The 22,500-nt window shown below is 45.8% G+C and overlaps 1 protein-coding gene across 2 annotated transcripts; it reads right to left on the reverse strand.

Annotated features, from left to right (window-relative positions):
- Positions 1–10,419: 10,419 nt before the first annotated feature.
- On the reverse strand, positions 10,420–21,395 carry LOC124708160 (phosphoglycerate mutase-like protein AT74H). 2 transcript variants are annotated; one of them, XM_047239848.1, is made up of 4 exons: positions 21,298–21,395; positions 18,133–18,245; positions 11,358–12,124; positions 10,420–11,221 (listed from the first exon to the last, which is right to left on the reverse strand). In XM_047239848.1, the coding sequence occupies exons 3-4, from the start codon at positions 11,896–11,898 to the stop codon at positions 10,776–10,778; spliced, it is 987 nt and encodes a 328-aa protein (XP_047095804.1). In that variant the 5' UTR covers positions 11,899–12,124; positions 18,133–18,245; positions 21,298–21,395; the 3' UTR covers positions 10,420–10,775. The 2 variants fall into 2 exon arrangements, with proteins under 2 accessions (XP_047095804.1, XP_047095803.1); XM_047239847.1 differs by lacking the exon at positions 21,298–21,395 and having other exon boundaries at positions 18,133–18,562.
- Positions 21,396–22,500: the final 1,105 nt, after the last annotated feature.

A 22,500-nucleotide genomic window follows, 5' to 3' on the forward strand; every position in this document is an offset into this window, starting at 1 on the left:
CCAGCGAGAGGTGGAGGTCGTGGTCGCGGTGGTCGGGGAGGCAATCCTTTTGTTACTACGAGGAAACGTTCATCGGGGGATGCAGACTTGGACAAGAACGAGGATCTCAGAGACACGGCATTGAGCCCTATGAAAACAAATGCCGGGGAGACAGGAGATGAAAATGTCTCTACGGAGGAACGTGATGGTGATCTGAACGCAAGGAAGAACTTGGGCTTTGAAAATATGAATGAGGACATTGTTACTGATCCGAAGGGTAGTGAGGAGGTGGACACTGATCCTCCTGTCCCCCCTCTACCTCCGGCGTATGTGAAGAACAAGGATAGGGCGAAGTTGAGGAGAACTGATTCTGGTAATTCTTTGGCATCATCGGCGGCCTCCCTCGAGGAGGACCGCCGGGCCTAATGTCGACATTAGGCTGGAACGGCCGCGGGCTGGGGCGTCCTGCGACCGTTCAAGAGCTTGTCTGCTTAGTACAGACATATAGGCCCAGCTTAGTTTTTATTTGTGAAACTAGGCAAAGTAAACAGAGGATGGAGAATTTGCGTTACAGACTTGGCATGAAAGAGTGTTTTGCGGTAAAAGGGGAGGGCAAAGGTGGTGGTCTTGCTCTTTTCTGGACAGAGGAAGTAACCGTAGACCTCTTGTCCTTCAGCGACAATCACATTGACGTCCACATCAGTGGCGGACCTTATGATAATATGTGGAGGGGGACCTTCGTTTATGGTGAGCCGAAGGCAGCTGATCGCCATCGGATGTGGACTAAGTTGCAGCAAATGAAGGACCGATCCGATAGACCATGGCTAATGATGGGTGATTTCAACGAGGCGATGTGGCAAGAAGAGCATTTCTCCCAGACGGCCAGATCGGAGAGACTCATGATGGATTTCAGGGAGGTGCTCTCACATTGTGACCTCCATGATATTGGTTTTATAGGTGTGCCTTGGACATTTGACAACAAGCAGCAAGGGGAACGTAATGTTAAAGTTAGGCTTGACAGGGCTGTGGCATCTCCAGCGTGGTCGGCTATGTTCCCGGAACACAGGTTGCGCCATATTGTTTCTTCTAGGTCTGACCACTGCCCTATCCTGGTGTTTTCTGATCAAGCTAGTGACCAGCGACCCAGCTTTCCGTCCAGAAGGTACGAGGTTGCTTGGGAGCGCGAGCCCACTTTAAGTGCGGCGGTTGAGGAAGCTTGGTCACGCAGAATCCCAGGCCAAGACCTTGGTGATGTGGCTTCATCTCTGAAATCTGTTATGAATAATCTGTACAATTGGAAAAAACTGCACTTCAAATCGGTACCACGGGAGATTGAGAGGAAGCGTGCGGAACTGGAGTCTAGAAAATTGCTTAATGACGAGGCTAGTGTGGCTGCATGTGTTGAACTCGAGAAGGAATTGGATGAGCTTCTTTACCGAGAGGAGATCCTTTGGATGCAACGTTCACGGGTCACATGGCTGCGAGAAGGTGATCGTAATACAAAGTTTTTCCATCGGAAGGCCTCAAGGCGTCGGCAAAAAAACAAAGTCCGAAAGCTAAAGAGAGATGATGGTTCGTGGACAATGGACAGTGAGGAGATGGGGGAGTTAGCTACCGATTTTTTTCAGAAGCTATATATCCAAGAAGAGAGCACAAATCCCAGAATCATCTTTGATTGCATGCAGGAGGGGGTGGACATGGACACAAATCAGAAGCTTGTTGCACCCTTCTCTGATAAGGAAATTAGCGACGCACTTTTTCAGATCGGCCCACTCAAGGCCCCAGGGCCAGATGGTTTTCCAGCGCATTTTATTCAGAGGAATTGGGATTTACTAAAAGATGAAGTTGTTCAGGATGTTCAGCGATTCTTTGCCACAGGTGTTATGCCAGAAGGGGTCAATGATACTGTCATTGTGTTAATACCGAAAAACAATGACCCTCAAGCTCTTAAAGATTTCAGACCTATAAGCTTATGCAATGTAATCTACAAGGTGGTGTCGAAGTGCCTTGTCAATAGACTCAGACCGGTGCTCCAGGATATTATTTCTCCTACTCAAAGTGCGTTTATCCCGGGAAGACTAATTACAGATAATACCTTAATGGCTTTTGAGTGCATTCACTCTTTACAAACGGGCTCGGCTGCTCGGAGGAAATTTTGTGCGTATAAACTGGATATGGCCAAAGCGTATGATCGCGTGGATTGGAGATTTTTGGAAGGGGTTTTAGCGAAATTGGGCTTTCATAGTCAATGGATACGGTGGGTAATGGAGTGCGTTACCACCGTACGATACTCTATTCGCTTTAACGGACAAATATTGGACTCCTTCACTCCTACCCGTGGCATCCGTCAAGGTGATCCTCTTTCTCCGTACCTTTTTCTCTTTGTTGCTGATGGTTTGTCTTGTCTCATTCGAAAGGAGATTGAGAATTCTGCCCTTCGTGAGCTTCATATATGTCGGAGGGCTCCTGGTATATCTCACTTATTATTTGCCGATGATAGCTTATTATTCTTTGAGGGTACGGTGGAGCAAGCAACCTTGGTTAAGACCATACTTGGATAAATATGAGCAAGGTACTGGACAACTCGTAAGCTTGGGGAAGTGTTCCATTATGTTTGGGGACAATGTTACTGCAGAGGTTCAAAATAAGCTAAAAAGCATCCTCAAATATGAAACTCAATGTTTTGGGGAAAAATATCTCGGCCTGCCAGTTCCGGAAGGAAAGGTGAAGAAAGGCAAATTTAAATCTACGAAGGGCAAATTTTCGAAGCATGCAAGTGACTGGTGTGAGAAGTACATGTCTTCGGGTGCAAAAGAAATTCTCATTAAATCAGTTCTCCAATCAATATCCACTTATGCTATGGGGGTCTTTAAATTCCCGTTCGGTCTTGTCGATGAACTGGAGCAAATAATTCGAAATTTCTGGTGGGGAGATGAGCAAAATAAAAAAAAAGATGCATTGGCTGGGTTGGAACAAACTGACACGTCCTAAATCCCATGGTGGCACGGGATTCCGTGATCTGCGCGTTTTTAACCAGGCGTTGTTGGCGCGACAAGCATGGAGATTGATTCAGTTCCCGGAGAGTCTTTGTGCTAGACTACTTAGAGCGCGTTATTATCCTTCAGGCAATTTGCTTGACACAGCCTTTATCCAAAACCAGTCTCAAACGTGGCAGGCAATTGTCTACGGGCTGGAACTAGTTAAAAAGGGTATGGTGTGGAGAATTGGTACGGGATCAATGGTCAAAATTTATAGGGATAATTGGCTTCCAAGGCCTGGTGCTTTGCAGGTAGAAGGGAAGAGACGGGCAAATCGTATGAAATGGGTCTCTGAACTCATTGATCAAGGAACTAGATGCTGGAAAGAAGATGTGATTCGTGAGTTTTTTTGGCCACATGATGCACAGTGTATTCTGAGCATTAAACTTCCCTCAAGAGCACAACATGACTTCTTGGCATGGAACGGAGAGAGCAATGGGACTTTCAGTGTTCGTTCAGCCTATCGCATAGGTATGCAGCCGATTTTTGAGAAACTTGATCATGGTCAGTCAAGCTCGGCCCCTTCGGGCGAGCGGAAAGTATGGGACTTAGTTTGGAAGGCGCGGGTACCCCAGAAGATGCGTGTTTTTGCTTGGCGCGCTGCAACAGATTCGCTGGGAGTCTTGGAGAATTTACATAAAAGAATTACCTCCATTGATCCTATTTGTACCATCTGTGGACGTGAGGGTGAGGATGCTCATCATGCGTTGGTGCGATGTACCGTGGCGAGGGCCTTAAGGGAGGAGATCCGTGGCCACTGGGATATGCCCCCTGAGGAGGCTTTTGCAAGGGATGGTACGGAGTGGTTCTTCCAGCTCCTCGGCAATGCAAAAAAGACGCGCAACCAAAGATCATTTACCTACTGTGGAGGACTTGGCACCATCGCAATAACATTATTCACGGAGATGGGAAAGCCTCGGTGTCGGCGTCGGTGCAATTCTTAATTAATTATCACATCTCTTTTGCGGCAGTAACTTACGGAAGTAAAGAGTCCGGGCTCGATGCACCCGCTTGGGCTCCACCGGCGGAAGGGGTGATTAAAGTAAATGTCGATGCAGGCTGGGACGCGGCGACGAAGCATGGTGGGATCGGAGTTCGGCCCGTGATCGGCGGGGTCGGGTTCTTGTCGCCGAGTGGAAGTTTATTTCGTGTGTGGCGGTGTCGAGGAGGAAGAGATTATGGCATGTCTGGAGGGTCTTCGTCTTTTGATTGAGCTCCGTCAGTGGCCTGCGATCCTGGAATCTGACTGCCTTAGAGCCATACAAGCTTTGTCATCTACGGAACCCGAAAGATCAGCAAGCTGGCCTCTCATTCTAGAAGGGCGGGAGCTTCTGAATATTTATAGTGACATTGTATTGGCTAAAGCTGATCGTTTGTGTAATAGTCCGGCGCATGTACTAGCCCAGGTAGGAAAATCGGGTCTCAACGGTTCCTCTTGCAACTCAACCCCGGATTGTATAAGGAAGTTGATTGCAATTGATCGTAAAAACACTATGTAATTCTCGTAGCAGCAGGTTTTTTACGCACTCTTTTCCTTACCAGGGTACCTGAGGGGACTGGAAGGTTTTTAATGAGGCGGCCTGCTGCTAAATATATAAGTGATCTTACTTCAAAAAAAAAAGTTTTTTATCTCTTAGATTTTGTTGTTTTAGACGCTATTAAATTTCTCTTTAGGTGTGGCTGGTTACCATTTCGCCAGGAAAGGCCATACGGCCCAAGACCAGCCCGTTTCCGTGGCATGTGAGTTACAGATTCATAGAGCACCTATCCTTCGACCTGGTCAGCGCGTCCGGGAGTGCCGCACACCCTCTGCGCCAGGCTGTAGTTAGTTGGGCCGCGGCCAAACAGAACCAGCATAGATTTTATTTTTTTCTACTGCATTTTTGCTTTTAAAGATTGGTTTATCCACACAAAAAAGGAATTAATATTTTTCAGAAATATATTTTAAAATAATATGAATATTTTTAAATATGATTTTTGTTTAACATTTGAAAAATTTCGAAATTTGAACAGTTTTTTAATATTAAACATTTTAAAAATGAATATTTTTTCAAAATCTGATTATTTTATTTTAAAATTTTCTTATATGAATACTCCCTCTGATTCATATTACTTGACATTATTATAGATGTACCTAGAACTAAAATATCTCTAGATACATCTATATTAGAGGAACCTAATATGGATCGGAAGGAGTATTTTAAATTTGACCAATTTTAAAAAATGAACATTTTTTCGGATTGAACAAAATTTTGAATATCTAGAGATATTTTAGTTTGAAAATGTTCAAGTTTCAAAATTTTAACCATTTTCAAACTTGAACATTTTTCTTCATTGAATTTTTTCGAGATTGAACATATTTTCGAAAAAAATTGAACATTTTTTTAATATGAACGTTTTCAAGATTAATTATTTTTTTGAATTTATACATTTTTAAGAGTGAACATTTCTTGACTATGAAAATTTTAAAATTTAAACATTTGGTATTTAAAATATTTGTTAAATCTATACATTTACTAAAAAATTAATATTTTCAGAAAAAATCTTTTAAATCTTAAGAAAGAAAAATGGTACCGAAAAAACAAATAAAATATAGAAATCAGAAAGAGAAAAAATAGCGTGAACTAGGCCGACCAGGCTGACCCATACAACGCGCGTGGGGTGTGCGGCCCGCGGTAACCACAAGTTGATAGGCATTTAGGTTTCTCTGAGGATTCCTTGTCAGTTGCGTGTGTCGTGCATCGGCGGGAGCGCCTATTAATCGCTCTGCTGCGGGAGGGAGGGAATAGCTCCCGCACGCAGCGCCTCGCTTAAGCATCCGTTTTGGGCCAGCCCCTGAATGGGTACTACTGCACGTTTTTCGGTTTCTCTATTATCTTTTCTTTGAAAAGTACCTAGATTTGAAATCTTTCAGATTTGAAAAAGAACTCATATTTTTAAAAAGTTTAGATCTACACGATGTTTAGAGTTTGAAAAATATTCAGAAATAAAATTTTCTCAACTTCAAAATTTGCTTGAATTTGAAATTTGATCAAATTTGAAATTTTCTTGAATTTGAAATCAAAAACCAAAAATGATAAGATAAAAAACGAAAAAAAAGCAGAAAACGAAATTCCGACAGAACCAGTTAAAACTAGACGAAAGATCTGATGCAGAATGTTCAAGAAATGTCCTAAAACCGGAAAACCCAGAGCACATGTACATGGGCCCGTGCCCCACTTTATTTCCCACGCATGCGCGCGTTAATACGCCCTGGGCGATATATAGGAATTTCCTACATCGGCTCACAGCATGCGCGGCAAAGGGTATGGGCCGGGCTAGGCAGTGCAACTGGGTAAGCCAGTTGTGAGAGTAAGAGCATCTTCAGCCGTCTCCCTGATGATCCTTCCGGCAGCCCTTTTTTCATCTGGATGGCGGAAAATGGTCTAGTCGTGTCTTCGGATCCTCGTTTCACTCGGATTTGGGCTTTCATCCATCCGGTGAGTCTATGTCATCCCCGGCACCCCGTGGCGCGCTCGGGGAGTCCATATAAGAAACAAAAGCGCGGGAAACATCGAGGAAAGTTCTCGCGTGCCTGGTAGCTCCGACTTGTCGGCAAGAAAGGCCGATCGTCGTCATCATCGCATCGTTTTCCTCGCGCTGTAAAAGCCTGCCGCTGGCCAGTCTTCGCCGGACGCATAGCTTCCACACAACAAGTTAATGTCGTCGCCTCGAATTCACCCGTGGCTCCCTCTATTTATCGCAGAACTACCGCGTCTGGCCGCATTCACCACCACCGTCTCCCTTCTCTCCAGCCCAATCTTCTCTCCCCAATCCTCCTCGAGCGAGCAATGGCGGGTGACGACGCGGCGAACAACGGCTTCGACCGGCTTTTCTCTACACCAATGGGAGGCAAGGCTACTCCACATGGCGGGCTACCCGGCGCCGCCGGACTTCCGCACGCCCGGGGGATGGCGCCTGAGCGCGGGGGGTGTCCCGATCCCGCCGCTACCTGTGGGATGCGACGCCCTAGACGCCAAGATTAATGTCGTGCTCGTCACTCTCAGTGACGAGCAGCGCGCCGAGCCGCGCTACTTCCCGACAACTACATCACGTGGAACGAGTTCTTCCGTCGCAGGTACGAACGAGAACTCGCGGCATACGAGTTCTTCCGCCGCGGGTACGAACGAGAACTCGCATGTACAACGCCGTGTTTTTAGCTTAGTTTATGTTTCCCTCTGGTCGAATTCAAATATATTACGAATTCGGCCTATATACATCTCTAAAATTTCGCCTAAATTTGATTGTTTTTCGTGTATTTGTATTTGAATTCAAATATATTCGGTTTTTCCCCTGGGCTCACCGCTGGAAAAATAAACCCCCTAGACCGAATTTTACAGCGCTATATAGCACCGGATTTTGGCCTAGAAAGCCCCAACGGTACTGATGGACTAAATTCTCTCTCCCATTCTGCCTACTCGACCTGCATCTTCTCCAGGTCTGTATACACATATTCCTCGGAGGTGGCGTTTTGGCGCATAGTGCATATTGTAAAAAATAATTGAAAATCAAACTTTAAAATATCAAAAAAAAAAAAAAAAAAATTACGTGTATATCCTCCCTACTAGGAAAAGGCCTATAGCTGCAAAGGTTGCTGCCGGCGCACTTCATTTTAGGTACGCCGGTGCTATTTACCACTGGTGCACCACTATATAGGGGGCGTCGATGATGCTCCATTACCGCCGGCGCACAATCATATTTGGTGCACCGGGAGTAATGATCGGTCAGGTTTGGGTCACGAAAAATGGGCTGCTTCTCCTGATTACCTCCGGCGCACCAATATGGTGGTGCGCCGGCAGTAGGAGGAGCTGCCATTTTTCCTCCACACACCACCACACCCCCACCCCTTTGGACCACCTTTTTCAGTTTTCAAAAAAAATGATAGAAAATTCATAAAATAAAATCCTTTGAAATACCGAATAATTATGTCATCTAGTTTTAGTGAAAATTTAAAAACATCAATTTCGATATATTATGCAAAATGGCATCATATTTCGGTAAAACGAGATTTTTGGTTGCATATGACCTCCGATGAAAAACTTTTTTATATCAAAATCTATCTACGCGAAATTTCCTATCCGAAATTCGGCAAATTCAAGGAAACATGATTTTTTTCAGCTTTTAGATTTTGATGAAAAAATAAAAAATTGATAGCCGGCGCACCACCATATTTGGTGCGCCGGCGGTAACCTATGCTATATATACTCCAAACCTGCATGTGGTCTTCACTTCCCCCTTTTCCTTCTCTTCTCCTCCTCCTCCTCTTCCTCCTCCTCCTCTTCTACACCCACAGCCTTCTCCGGCTGCTGCTGTGAGCTACTCCGGTGACCTACTCATCTGCATGGCCTCCTCCTGCACCGACGGCCACGACATCCTCCGGCCTCCTCCACCACCTCCGGCCTCCTCGACGCCCTCTAGCCTCCTCCACCACCTTCGGCCTCCTCCATCACCTCCGGCCTCCTCCACCTCCTCCTCCTACACCGGCGCGGCAACCTTTGGATCTTCTGGCATCCTCGTGCACCTCCTACACCGGCGCAGAGACGACAACCACGGTTGACGATCTAGATCTAGATCTAGATTTCAATTTTTTTTTGTTTTCTTGTATAACTTACCACCGGCGCACTAGACAGGTGCGCCGGGATAATGTGAGTTACCGTCGGCGCACCAGTTGGTGCGCCGGCGATAAGCTATTACTACCGGCCTATTCCTACTGGCGGGCTCTAGTGCGGCGGCAATAGCCCTTTTTGGTGCGCCGGCAATAAGCCTTTTTCTAGTAGTGCATGATATTCTATATTCGTACACAAGTTTTCTTGAGAAAACAATATATTATGTGGCATGTATAAAAAAGACAAAAAAATCATGTAATCTTGTTGGAGCATCAAAATTTATCTTTTTACACGAGATACAAAAAATATTATCCCCCCCCTCCCCCCAAAAAAAACTTGTGTGCGAACATAGAATGTCTATATATACTTGCAAAATTTATATTCAAATATTTTGATATTTTAAAATGTATTTTCACACAACAAATTTATATACACCCGTGAGCCGAGTTGGATTTCCCCATATCCCTGCTCCTACCTTATCTGTATCCCTAGCCGTGACGCTGGCACAAGTCACGAGTCACAGTTCAATCATGTGGGAACGGAATGGTGGAGTTCTCTTCTCATTGTACTGATCAAGCAAATGTTGTCGTTACCAGGCTGAACAAATTATAATTAATCATGCATGTTTCGAATTTTTTTAAGCATATCCTAAAGGTAGTACCAACGAGTTAGCTAGAGATTACTGCTACACGGTATGGCAGTGCAGCGGTCAAGATTCAACGCTCCGGCTCCGGTATTTCGGGATCTTGACGCGCACTGTTGACAGTTCATAGACACAAGATGATCGTTAGCGCCTAAAATCCTCCTGTTTCAGGCACACCTGAACAAGAAAGCCCTCTAAAAGAACTGCCTAGCCCCAATAACAAGCCACGGCAACACGCTCGGGACGGTCAATTCTGTCGGACCAGCCGTCGAAAAAGATGTCTGTCGGAGTATCGGACCAAAACAGAGCAACGACGTCGTGCCAGCAAGGATTATGTACTATGACTATAATAGAATCTACCAATTCCTATAATTTTTCAAACTAGTAGTAGTACTGATACATGCTTGTGCAGGGATTAAGATGTAGATGCAGGCATGCAGCATTAGAACGACAGTCCATCATGGGCGAATAGTTGGAAAATGAAATATATCCTAGTGCAACCAGGAAGGAATAATTGCACGTGACAGTTAAACAATGATCAGATAAAAGAATACTTTTGCTGCCAAACAAAATGCTCAGATAATTGTACTCTTTGCTTGCACAGAGACTACCCAACAAAATTCTCAGATAATAACGCTATTTAATATTTTTCAAAAGTGACCTTTACTTTCCTCAAAAAAGGCTGCTGTAAACTTCTCACAAAAATAAAATAAACATAACATTCTTCTTCAGATGTAAAAATAAAGAGCAGAAACAGACTATATGTTAGATAATGAAACATGCAGAGAACCATTTTCTCAGATGCAAGTCCTCCAAAGAGACCTAAACTTCTCATAAAAGATAAAACAAAATTAAGAAAACCACAAATGAACAGGTTATAAATTGTACCAAAAATAATCACATTCCAAATAAAGTTGGCAATAAGAATGATTCAAAACGGAAACCTCCAGAACTATCATTCTCCAATGCTCTTCTCTCAATCAGAGGACCCTTTCCTGCATTTCGCCGAATAGCATCTCTATGTCTAGCTGCTATGAACAAGAATACTAAGACAAGGTTGCTGCTGATTCAACCAACAATCAGCATAGTCCAAGAAAAACTTGGCAGTAAGGCAAAACCTGAAGAAATGTCATTTTCCAAGACTCTGCTCTGAATCAGAGCACCCAGTTGTGCATTTCCCCAATTCGTATATCTCAATGTCTAGCTACTATGAACAGGTTTGGAAATCAATAAATAAGAAACCAGCAATGGCTACATCCATCCATGCCGAAAGACACTAGCAGTATCACATCTGAAGAAATTTTGACGAAACTATGGAAAGAGCAAGTCAGTTCGGATAGTCCAACAGCTCGATCATGCCATCCCTTCTTCAGAATCCTTCCAGTTGGAGAAGAGTAACAAAGACCGAGTTGTGCAGTATCGAATTCAAAGAATTTGCGTGGAAACTAAAGGAAAGGCGAGATCATTTGGTTACTCCTCCAGAGATTTGGTCTCGCCTTTGATCTCGGCCCCATCGTCTTCTTCCTGGCAGTCGTCGTCCTCTGGCCGATCGTTCCAGTTGTCGAAGAAGGTGGCGATGAATGAGGAGCACTCCTCGGACCAGCTGCGTCGGTTGGCTGAGGCGCGCCACTGCTGGTCGGTGATCATCTCCGGCGAGAGTCCCCATTCCTCGAGCTCCTCCTTGGTGTGGTGCATGAGGAGGCTGTACTCCCCTTCTGGGCCGAGCTGCATGACCCTGAACTCGCAGTTCTCGAAGTTGTTGAGGCGCTCGAACTGCTCCACCGTCCACTTGAACCACTTCATCATGAAGACGCGCGAGGTGAGGCCGTGCGAGACGATCACCAGGTTGGTCTCGCAGCTGGTGGTCTGATCCAGCCGCCCGTTGTCGATGTCCCGCCACAGCGACTCGAGGAAACCTGCATTGTTGATTTCGCGATCAGACATCAGAGGCGGCCGGGGAGAGAAGATCGGGGAAGGACGGGATTGGATCGAACCGAATTGGAAGGAGGATTAGCAGAAGGGAAATGGGGGATGGGATTGGAGGGGGCTTACTGGCGACGCGGTCGAAGACGTCGGCGGCGGACTCGCCCTCGGGGAAGCGGAAGAAGAAGCGGCCGAAGCGCTCGCGGGTCTCCTTGACGGCGCGCATCCGCTCCTCGACCTGGAAGTTGCCGAAGTCCTGCTCGCGGACGCGGCACTCCTCGCGGGCGCCGATGACGCGGTCGCGGGGGAAGGCGGCGCCGATCCCGCGCAGCGTGGCGCGGGTGCGCTCGTAGGGGGAGACGTAGAAGTAGACCTTCCAGTTGGGGTCGGGGCCGCCGTCCGGCGAGGAGGAGACGACGTCGAGGATGCCCCTCCCGGCGGCGCGCGCCTGCTCGACCCCGCGGGGCGTGAGCGGGATGCGGTAGTCCGGGGTGGTGGAGTAGGCCGACATGTCGAGGTTGCCCTGGCTCTCGCCGTGCCGCACCAGGATGATCCGCTTCGGCAGCCGCCGCGAGCAGCCCGTGGCGTGCTGCTTCGTCATCTCGCAGAAGCAGCAGGAGTCCTTGCCGCCGCCGCCGACGCCTTCCGCCGCCGTCTCGGGTGATGACATCGCTGGCGCCAGGGCGTGCGCGGGTATATATAGAGCAGGGGAAGTGGGGACCAGTTGGAAGGGAGGTGGTTGGGTGATGGAGAGCAACAAACTTGACGCCGCGCGCTGGTTCGTCCAGCTGGCGCTCTGGTTCCTGCCGCGCTGGCCGGCTTACCCTGCAAGGAATTGTTAACTGACACTCCACAGATCTCCTGTTGCTGCAGAGATACCCGTGTGCTTGCTCCTCCTGCAAGATCAAGATCAAGGCAAGCAAAGCATTTCAGTTTTTCTAGTAGAAACTGTATTGTATTATGTGTTAAACTTAATTTATCAGATATGCAAGATTGTAAAAATTACCAGACAACATAATTTGTAATTCTTCCGTTTCAAAATAAGCGTGGCAAGTTTTCCTAGAAAAGAATGGATCTATAACTAAAATATGTGTAGATGCATCTTTATCCAGACAAAACCGAGACACTTATTTTAGTACAAGAATTTTTTTTCAGTTTGGGCAATTCGTAGTCAATGGAGAATCATTTTAATTTTCAGTCAACTCCTAAATCATAGAACTGCACCCTTGATTCTTGCTAGAATTAGTTGCAACTAAGATTTTTGTAATTACTCAAAGATTGTGGCTAATAAAAAATGTATAGATTGTTAGATTGCTCTCGTGATCCATGATAGTCGTGAATTACAAGATGAGTTGTAAATGACCCAAACCATTAGATTGTTTCCTGGTCCATGGTAAACATGAATTGCAATGTGGGTTGCAACTAACCAGCAGCGGACACGGGAAAAAAATTGAGTTACACCCTTTTTTTACATTCCATTGGGTTACGGAGGGTAAAGTTGCCCCACTCGAAACATTTTAACCTTTCAGTACAGAAGTTAAACAGGAAAAACGTGCAATGAGACAAACATGTTACTACAGTAAACTCCAATTTATTTAGAAAACCCAAGCTCTTTTTTTTAACTTAAGGTGGTCAACTTCCAAACACAGCATCCACCGAGCGCCTATGGATCCCATCAAATCCGCAGTACATTTTTTTTTCTTTCAGATACACAATGTTTTATACTCAGAAGCCAAGTTTCTTGGAAACTTGCAGTAACTATTGAAGTTTCACCCAAGTAACCAATCATGGTGATTATGCAGAAACTTGAAGACAACTCGGTTTGCTTGGCACATGATTAGGATGAGTAGTGTGCAACTGTGGATGGGTCCTCTCCTCGCGAGACGCGGTGCAAGGAAATGCTCGTGATAAGGCACCTCTACTGTTGCTGCTTTGTGTCTCCGTGAAGCATGTGCGCACCACGAAATGGAGTTGGAGGCCAGAAGCAGCTAAGCAATTCCTGGTCTATCCTGATCACACAGGTCGGTGCTTTAATTTTGGGATTTGGATGCTTGTAGGCGTAGGAGTTGTCCTGACACGGCATCCACAGACACACGCACACGGCCGTACACGCAAAACACGTCTCAGGTTCAGATCAGGTCCCATGCACACAGCTAGTTGTACGACTGAACTTAGAAGCTTCTATCAATCACATACACACACGGCATATGCATTCAGTACTGATGGAGAGCCATATACAATGGCTATCATGTATCTGTGCATCCATCATGAAGGCTGAAGATCACATATGCAGGGTTCAATTACAGCAGTGCTGTACTCCAATTGAGTGGGGAACTTTAAATTTTTTTAGGGCATTTGATCGTGATGCATGTGTAGTGGATTAGTTGTGTAGAGGGGTAGCCACTTTGTACTAACTAAAGACCAGAGAGTAAAGTTTGCTTCGATAGTATAAAAAACATAAAAATAGAGCAACACATTGGATAGAGTGTATAGGATGCGAACAACAGAATTTGGTAAAGGGTCCTATCATAAAGTCCAGCTCAAAATTAGCAGGGTCATGCTTTAGAGCATGATTAACGGTTCACGCTGTTAATAGACTACACATTAGCGGGACCTTTGAAAGTTGGTTTCCTGGTTTGGTTGTTCCCATGCCTGCCCCAATTCCAACTTTCGTCTGGCAGCTTAGGTTGCTTCCTAAGGGATATCAAGCCGGTATCCTGAAAATAAGGCACGAACACGACGCATAGGCACCGCCAGGGCCTGCCGTGCAAGATACATTCACCCTACACATGCCAAGATCCCCCTGCAAAAAGGTTGACACGCTAACTTGTGGGGAGCAAGTCCTCTCCCCTAAGGAAGAAGAACATCTCATGTGGCACCGAACCGGATAAGATAGTGGATCCAGCTCGTATTGCAGACTTGCGGTGCAGTTTCAGATCACCTTTTCCATGTCACGCATGTCCGTTATCCCCAGCTACCCGTTAAACAGAGGCTGGATTTTCTGTAGCTTCAGCCCTCTAAGATCCAAAAAAAAAATTTATGCTTATAGCACCATCTGAAGTCTGAACAGGCTTGACCGGACAGGGAGAAGAAAGGGACTGGAGGCAGGACCATGCAAGATTTCAGCTGTCAGCACGTTATAAATGTGATGGTTATGGGTTTCAGATAACGAACTCATCTCGAAATGAGAGTGTCAAAAGGAGGGCCTACAGCCAATGGCTCCCAACAAATTAAGCTACCTGTCCTGAGTTTGGACACCCTAGTGAACAGCTTACCTAACGACAATCTTAAAACTGCTGCACCGAGTGAGTTTTATAGTGAACAGAGTTAGAGCAAATGTGTAGATAGTTTCAATAATGTGTCTTATTCTCTTCCAAAGATTTAGAAGAATGCATCAAACTACAGAGCGCAAGCCCTCCCCTCCCCTCCCGAAACCCTACCCTCCCCTGCCGGCCCCCTCCCGGGCGGCAGCGGAGGCCCCCGGCCTCCAGCCCCCAGCGGCCCTCCATCCCCCGCCCCTCAGGCCACCGCTGTTGCCGGCTCCGTTGGCGGTGGCGGCGCCCCTCCCGTCGAACGACGATGGGGAGGAGAGGGCTTCCGCGGCGGCGCATCATGGGAGGCGATGAGGCACAGGTTGAGGACGCCGGGCGGCACGGCCGCTTGGCCATGGCCTGATGCACTTCGCCGGTAGCCATGGAGGAGTGGGTGGAGCGTTGGCGGCCTTCGCCCCCGGCGGCGGTTCGGCGGTGGTATGCATGATCCGCGCTGCCTTTTTCTTCTATGGTGATCCGGCAGGAGTGGCTGGCGGCGTGGGGGTTGCTGGTCGCTTTTTTGGTGCTGGAGCGAATGAAACAGTGCATCTTTTGACTGGAGTTTGCTGGATCGGGTGGTATTCGGTCGCGCGCACCCATGCTTTTATTCCGACCGTTCGGTTCTGGAGGGAGCGACGCAAAGCTCTATTCTGTGACATCAAGTGACTTTTTGGCCCATGGTGAAATCAGAAGAAGGAATATCATGAAGGCCGTATTGGAGGACTAGCTAAGGGAGGTTCAAGTCTCCGCGATGTTGAGGGACTTGCTTGGCGTTCCGGGCTCCGCAACAGTGGTATGAAAGTGGGGGCGGCAAGAGTCCTACCTTTCAGGGTGAAAACCCAAGGTCTGGCATTAACTGGTTGTGCCTATCAATGACCTTGTTGGAGGGTGAAACCTAAGATCTTTGGTCGGGCGACGACGGCGCTGGTGCACCGTTCCCTTCTTGGAGGCGTCGCTTTTGGAGAGTCTGTATTTCAGGTGTTGTCTTGGTGGTGGATGTATTGCTGTTGCTAGGTATGGGATGATGTAGCGGCTGGACTTTTGTTTCTTAGTTTTCTTCTCTCTTTTTTGCCCATGTGCATCCGTACTGTCATTAGGGTGTTGCGTTGTTGCAGAGGCTAGATGTAATTGGTATCTTTTGATATTAATATATAACCTTTATCCAAAAAAATCAAACTAGAGCTCAGGAAACTCAGTTTTTCTCACTGCTGTGTTGTCTAACATTGCCCGAGAGGCTGAGACATTCAGTTCAACAAGCAGAGCATAAGAAGTTAGGAATCTGACAAGGAGCATTCATAGCACATGCTTCAGAATCATAGCATCTAATGCCCTTCTACTTCTTTTGGTGGTGCGTCAACCTTAAGGTACATGGTATAAATCGGGCACTATTATATCCTCATTCTGTACAGACGGACTAGTAACAGATAATGAGCGTAATGCACTTCATCATGATGGTAAGCATGGCCAAGTGGAGTGCCCAAGCTGTTTCTTTGGGCCCTCTCAATACATGGATATGGCTAGAATTGATCAAGCAACCACTTTATCTCACTGGTGTGCACTCAAATACAGAAACAGGACTAATTGACGGTACAAAACAGAAGGGCGAAATGATTGGGAAAGAATGAAAAGGAAAGGGCAACGGTTCTTCTCCTTGGTGCCTAGCAAATACCAAGTCAATTATATTTAGCACTATCATTGGGGCCTACTACAAAAACAGAACAAGTGCATGGCAAAACAAAAGAATAAATTATATTCTCCTAGAGTCGATGGGTCATGGGTGAGACTTAAGCCCAAAAGCATATCTTCCTCTACTGATTTCTGTGGGTTTATGTCGAAATTTTCTGTCACCCTCACAAGATGTTTATGTTAACCTCTCAAACTCTTGCACATTGCTAGCACACATGCATATTCATCACAGAAAACTATATGCAATAAAATAACATTTTCTGATCTACATCGTTATTTCACTAAACCCTGTAAATCCAAGTGGTATTTTCCAAAAGGCTAAAACTTCTCTGGCTTGTGATCTGCTTTCCCATTCCTTGATCCCCTGTTCATACAGAGTTGCTTCTTAGAGCATCTCCACAGGCGCCCCAATAGCGCCCCCAATAACCTTATTGGGTGCCAGCAGAAAAGTGGGCACCCACCGGCGCCCCCCATAGGCCGCCGGCGCATTTTGGAGTCCAATAGAATAGCTGGCAACCCCACGCCAGCCCCTACCCACAAGGGCCAGGCCTGGGGTGCCGGCACTCCGTGCCACGTCAGACGGCCTCCCCTTGGCCTGCTTGGCAGCCGCTCTGACCGCTCCCGTCGACAAGTTAAATAGGAGTCAAGGCAGGAGGATCGACTTCCGAGACACCGGAGTAATGGCGCCACCGCCCACCTACCGCGAACACCCTCCTATTTATCCCCTCCGCCCGATCCTCGAGTCTGCCCTGCCGTCGCCTCTCTCTCTCTCTCTCTCTCCCACCGTCGACCCGTCGTCATGGATAGGCGTTGGCTGGAATGGCACGAGGCCAGCAAGCTCGCCAAGTACGGCATCCTCGCGCCGCCTAGAGAGACGGTGCCGAGGGGCTGGGCCATCATCTTGGGCGGGGTGTCTGTGCCGCCAGTGCCCAGTGAAGACTGAAGAGATCTTCCGCCCCAGCGGAAGCAGGCGCTGTTTCTGGACTTATGGTACATGATAGGGGGCGCCGTGGAGATGCTCTTACATGATTCTCAGCTAGATTTTCACAATGATCTATGCTTTAGTTTGAGAGGTTGTGAAACATGTAGTTGCAGTATTATTAATGCTAACTCAGTCACACTTGGTGTCTCCACTAACTTAATGTGACATATTTCTTGTGTCCATGTACTAATTGACAGCTAAATTTTTCACAATCAGCAATGGTAGCCGGATGTCTATCTAAATACAGCTAGGATTATCTTGTAAACCCTAGAATTACAATTTTTTAGATGAAAGTCATTAAATTGTCATTTAGAGTTGTAGTTTCAAAATGCCCAGCTTATAGAGGACATAAGGGTGAAGAAGGCATCCCTATTCCCTATTACATTCATCTCCAAGGTTTTCCCACTTACAAACTTAGTATTACCTTCTTTAAAACAAATATCATAGGATGATACTTAGCAAGTAATAAATAGAATACAATCATTCAAATAAATTTTCATGTTGCTTTTTTCTGTTTTTTTAGTTGCCTTTTCCAACAGCCTGGGTAGATTTTACCCTACTTTTCTCTTCCCTTTCTTCTGGTTTCCCCAGTTGAAGTGTTTGCATCACTCTGGCTATCTTCTTCGTAATGCAAAATGACACACAGTCTGATGCGTGTTCAAGCGATAAATTGTTAAATGTTCCAAAGGGCTAATTTATTCAGATTGCTTTCCATGACATGTCACAATATATTAAGTCATTTCTTTCAGAACTGAAATATTTGAACAATGGAGTCACTACAGGCCTAGAGGACAGCACAACTACAAAATTACGGGCTCATGGCAACAATCGACTGCGCTGGTTAAAACTATGTAAAACAACTGATGAGGCAACTGAAAATACCAGAATCAAAAGTATCACTCAGAAAAAAAGACTTAGTGCTTACCGAGAAGTCGCCTTCCCTATTACCAGCTCATTTTCAAGCCTGAAATTCGGTTGATAAAAAAACACACGCTGTGTATTTGTATAAAGTCCTTGGTCCAACTGGTGACAATGTATCTACATCAATAAAGAGTAAGTATTAAATCCTTACAATATCATGGCAAAATGAAAATAGTAGTACAAGGTTCTTCAGTTTACCAAGCCATGTTCACATTAAATCATAACTTACATTCCATCTTTGAGACTGACAATATAGTATGTCAACAATTCATCTGTAACTTAATGTGGAGTATATATGTTATGTGCGGGCTGCTGACAAACGAGGAAACAAAATTCTGGCTCCACAGCTTTTCACATTATAGAACCGGCCAAATATGGGCTCACAAAAATAGATTGATATGAACACAACCTTTCAGTTTCAGTTTACAGATTTTTGTTTCTGTGTTTTTGTTTTGGTTTTCTTTTGCTACTCCTGTTGGAGTTTTCTTTGTACTCTTGCATCATCTCGACAGTTTATTCTTATACAAAATGACACACACTTTTGGTGTATGTTCGAGAAAAAAGAACACAACCAGGAGCACAATAAAATGCTGGAAGCTTCTACTACCATTTGAAGATCAGAACTGTCAACTAAAAGTTAGTGCACATAATTTGTTTCGTTCTCTGTGCTCAACAAGAGTTAACATGTTTGCTATGACCAGGGGAGTATGATTTATCAGTGGGATTCAGTGCAATCTTTGGTTGATGTGTAACATTGCCACAACTAACTGTGTAATTACCACAAAAGGTGTTGCTGACGAAGTGGACAAATTCGTATACCGGAAGTATCACACATGTACTATAGAGCTCTGGCAAAACAACTGAATCTATGACATGTGACAGTGGAGCTAACAAAGTGTGTAAGCCGTAGTTGTGGTAATGAAATACTGGATGCATAAGCAACGATGGCAGTACTAAGGTTAAGCGTGTCAAGTTCAGGCTACAAATCAGGCATACCGTTAGCAGACAAAAGTTTCCTTACAGGGAAATATATGAAAGGCTAGATGTCCATGGCTCCTGAGAAATGTTATCATTCATGTTCACAAAGACAAAGTTGTTTCCGCAGGGAGATTCAGTCATAGTAGTTGGTATATCCTTTTCAAACATGAAGAGCATGTCAATTCCAACTATCGATCCTAGCGACAAAAACAGAACTGTTAGGTGTCACAAAGTGGAGCACTGACATCTGAATGCAACATATTTCCTTTAGAAAGGCAATACAACCTTATGCCTCCAACTCCACTGCAGCTTTCACCAATTCAGCAAAGTGACATTGCAATGTGGCCAAATTAGCAAAGAAAAAAAAAGGAAATTATGACATTTGGCTGTGGAGCTAACAAAGTTTTTAATTCGTATGTGTGGCAATGAGCGAAATGCTACTAGATGCATAAGCAACTATGGGCATGACCAACAATGTCAAGTTCAGGCTACAAATCAGACATGCCGTTAACAGACAAAAGTTTCCTTACAGGGGAATGTATGAATGGCTAGATGGGCATGACTCCTGATAAATGTCATCATTCATGGCCATAAAGACAAAGTTGTTTTCGCAAGGAGATTCTGTCAAAGTAGTTGGCATGTACTTTTCAAACATGAAGAGCATGTCAATTCCAACTATCCTAGCGGCAAAAACGGAAGTGTTAGGTGTCACAAAGTGGAACACTGACATCTTAATGCAACATATTGCGCTTGGAAAGGCAATCCAACCTTATGCTTCCAACTCCACTGCAGCTTTCACCAATTCATCAATATGACATTGCAATGTGGCCAAATTAGCAGCAAAAAAAGCCTGAAATTATGACGTGTGGCTGTGGAGCTAACAAAGTGTGTAAGCCGTATTTGTGGCAATGAGCGAAATGCTAGTTGATGCATAAGGAACTACGGCATGACCAAGGTTAAGCGTGTCAACTTCAGGCTACAAACCAGACATGCACTTAACAGACAAAAGTTTCTTCATGGGGAAATATACGAATGGCTAGATGGGCATGGCTCCTGAGAGATGTCATCATTCATGGCCATACAGACAGAGTTGTTTTCGCAGGGAAATTCTGTCAAAGTAGTTGGCATGTCCTTTTCAAACATGAAAAGCATGTCAATTCCAACTATCCTAGCAGCAAAAACGGAACTGTTAGGTGTCACAAAGTGGAACACTGACATCTGAATGCAACATATTGCGCTTAGAAAGGCAATACAACCTTATGCTTCCAACTCCACTGCAGCTTTCACCAATTCAGCAAAGTGACATTGCACAATGTGACCAAATTAGCAACAAAAAACAACTGAAATTATGACATGTGGCTGTGGAGCTAACAAAGTGTGTAAGGCAACGAAATACTACTAGATGCATAAGCAACTATGGCATGACCAAGGTTAAGCCTGTCGACTTGAGGCTACAAACCAGTCGTGCCCTTAACAGACAAAATTTCCTTTATGGGGAAATATATGAATGGTTAGGTGGGCATGACTCCTGAGAGATGTCATCATTCATGGCCATACAGACAGAGTAGTTTTCGCAAGGAGATTCAGTCATAGTAGTTGGCATGTCCTTTTCAAACAAGAAGAGCATGTCAATTCCAACTATCCAAGCAACAAAAACAGAAGTGTTAGGTGTCAGAAAGTGGAACAATGACATCTGAATGCAGCATATTCCACTAAGAAAGGCAATACAACGTTATGCTTCCAACTCCACTGCAGCTTTCGTCAATTCAGTATCTATTACATGGTCATCGCTCCTACAATCTGACTACCTGAGGTGCAGCAGCGCAACTTGGTCAGTCACCATCGTGCAAGGAGCAACGGCAGCACAGGCATCCAAATCCTTCATCAACGAGAAGACATCTCCCAACGGAGCAGCACAGGCACTGCAATTCCGCATCGCCCGATCCCCTCAACGGGGCCCCCATTTCCCACCTCCCGTCCAACCAAATTCGCCCCAGCTCGCGCGCGCAGCAAGCGTGAGCATCAAAATCTACCCCGAACCGGTGATCGAGCCTCAGAATCCACGAAATTCAACGCCCAGGGATCGACCAAACAAGCTAGCGCAACGAAGGCAGGAGCGGATAATCCCACCTCGATACCGCGAATCGCATAAGACGGAAACATGGGGGAGCGATTGCATCGTGCTGCGTACCTCGTGGCCGCGGCCGGCGTGGAGCGGTTCAGCGGCTCCTCCGCCGTCGCGAGTAGGAGGAGGAAGAGGAAAGGCGCCTTCGGTCGTGAGGAGAGGAGGTCCAGAAAGGCAGGAAGGGAGAGAAGAGAGCGGATCAGAGGACAAGAGAGAACAGAGACGGAGAGATTTGAACATAATTGTTTTTCTTTTGCTGGTTTTGAACTGGCTGGCTGGCCGGTGGGGTCTCGCGTGAGCATGCGCGAGGCATGACGTGTGTCGGTTGGCCCGCGCGAGTAGAGCCAGACTTTTTCTTCTCTTCAACAATCGCCCTCTGTCTAGATGACGGGTGGGGCCCGCGCGCGTCACCGGATCTGTTGGTGAGTGTTTGGTGGGTTTGCGACCCCACGACCACGAGGTGGATCGCGCGCGCAGCCGGCGGCCCGGATCTCGGTTTCCAGAACGTCGGATTACACCATCTTCAGTAAACAGGTGGTGTATATTTTACATGGACAGTGCTGGAAATTTTCCGGGATTTTATTTCCTAGCATCTGGTTCTGTGTTGACATGTGTCCTTTTAACTTTATATTGCAAAAAGTATTTTCGCTTTTACTTTAGTGTAGCAAAAAAAAGTTTGTCCATGATACGAAAGAAAAATACTGAGCTCGCCGGAGAGCTCACCGGAACCTCGATGGAGATCTCGTAGCAAAAGAATTATGTCACTTAAGCAAAAACCGACGGAGAACTCGCCGGAGGCCTCACCTGAGGACCTCGTCGGAGACCTTGTAGCAAAAATATTTACCAATTGTAGCAAAACCGCATAAAGTTTGTAGCAGAAATTATTCCTATGTTGCAAATATGCGGGGTATATGGCGGCAAAATCCCCAAAATACAATTCATTGGACTCGCATATGTTTCTGTTGTACCACTCTGAGGGATCTAATACTAGTGGAACGGTGTTTCATTGGTGTTATATCAACGATAAGCATAATACACCATGCAGTGGTATGCTGGGTCACCTCAATCACGCATGCAATAACAATTCCACGTGGTATCAGACTTGAAAATCAAACATTGGTTCAAATCCTTAGCAACACAATACTAAAAGTAAATATTTCTTTCCTCCCTAAAAGAATATCATCCACGTATGTGTGTATGATGTTGCGATATGTAAAAAATCATCCTCCCTATCTAAACCATAAACCCTAACCCGAAAGCCTAAACCCT

This window comes from Lolium rigidum, chromosome 4 (genome assembly GCF_022539505.1).
Source record: "Lolium rigidum isolate FL_2022 chromosome 4, APGP_CSIRO_Lrig_0.1, whole genome shotgun sequence".
Taxonomy (NCBI): domain Eukaryota; kingdom Viridiplantae; phylum Streptophyta; class Magnoliopsida; order Poales; family Poaceae; genus Lolium; species Lolium rigidum.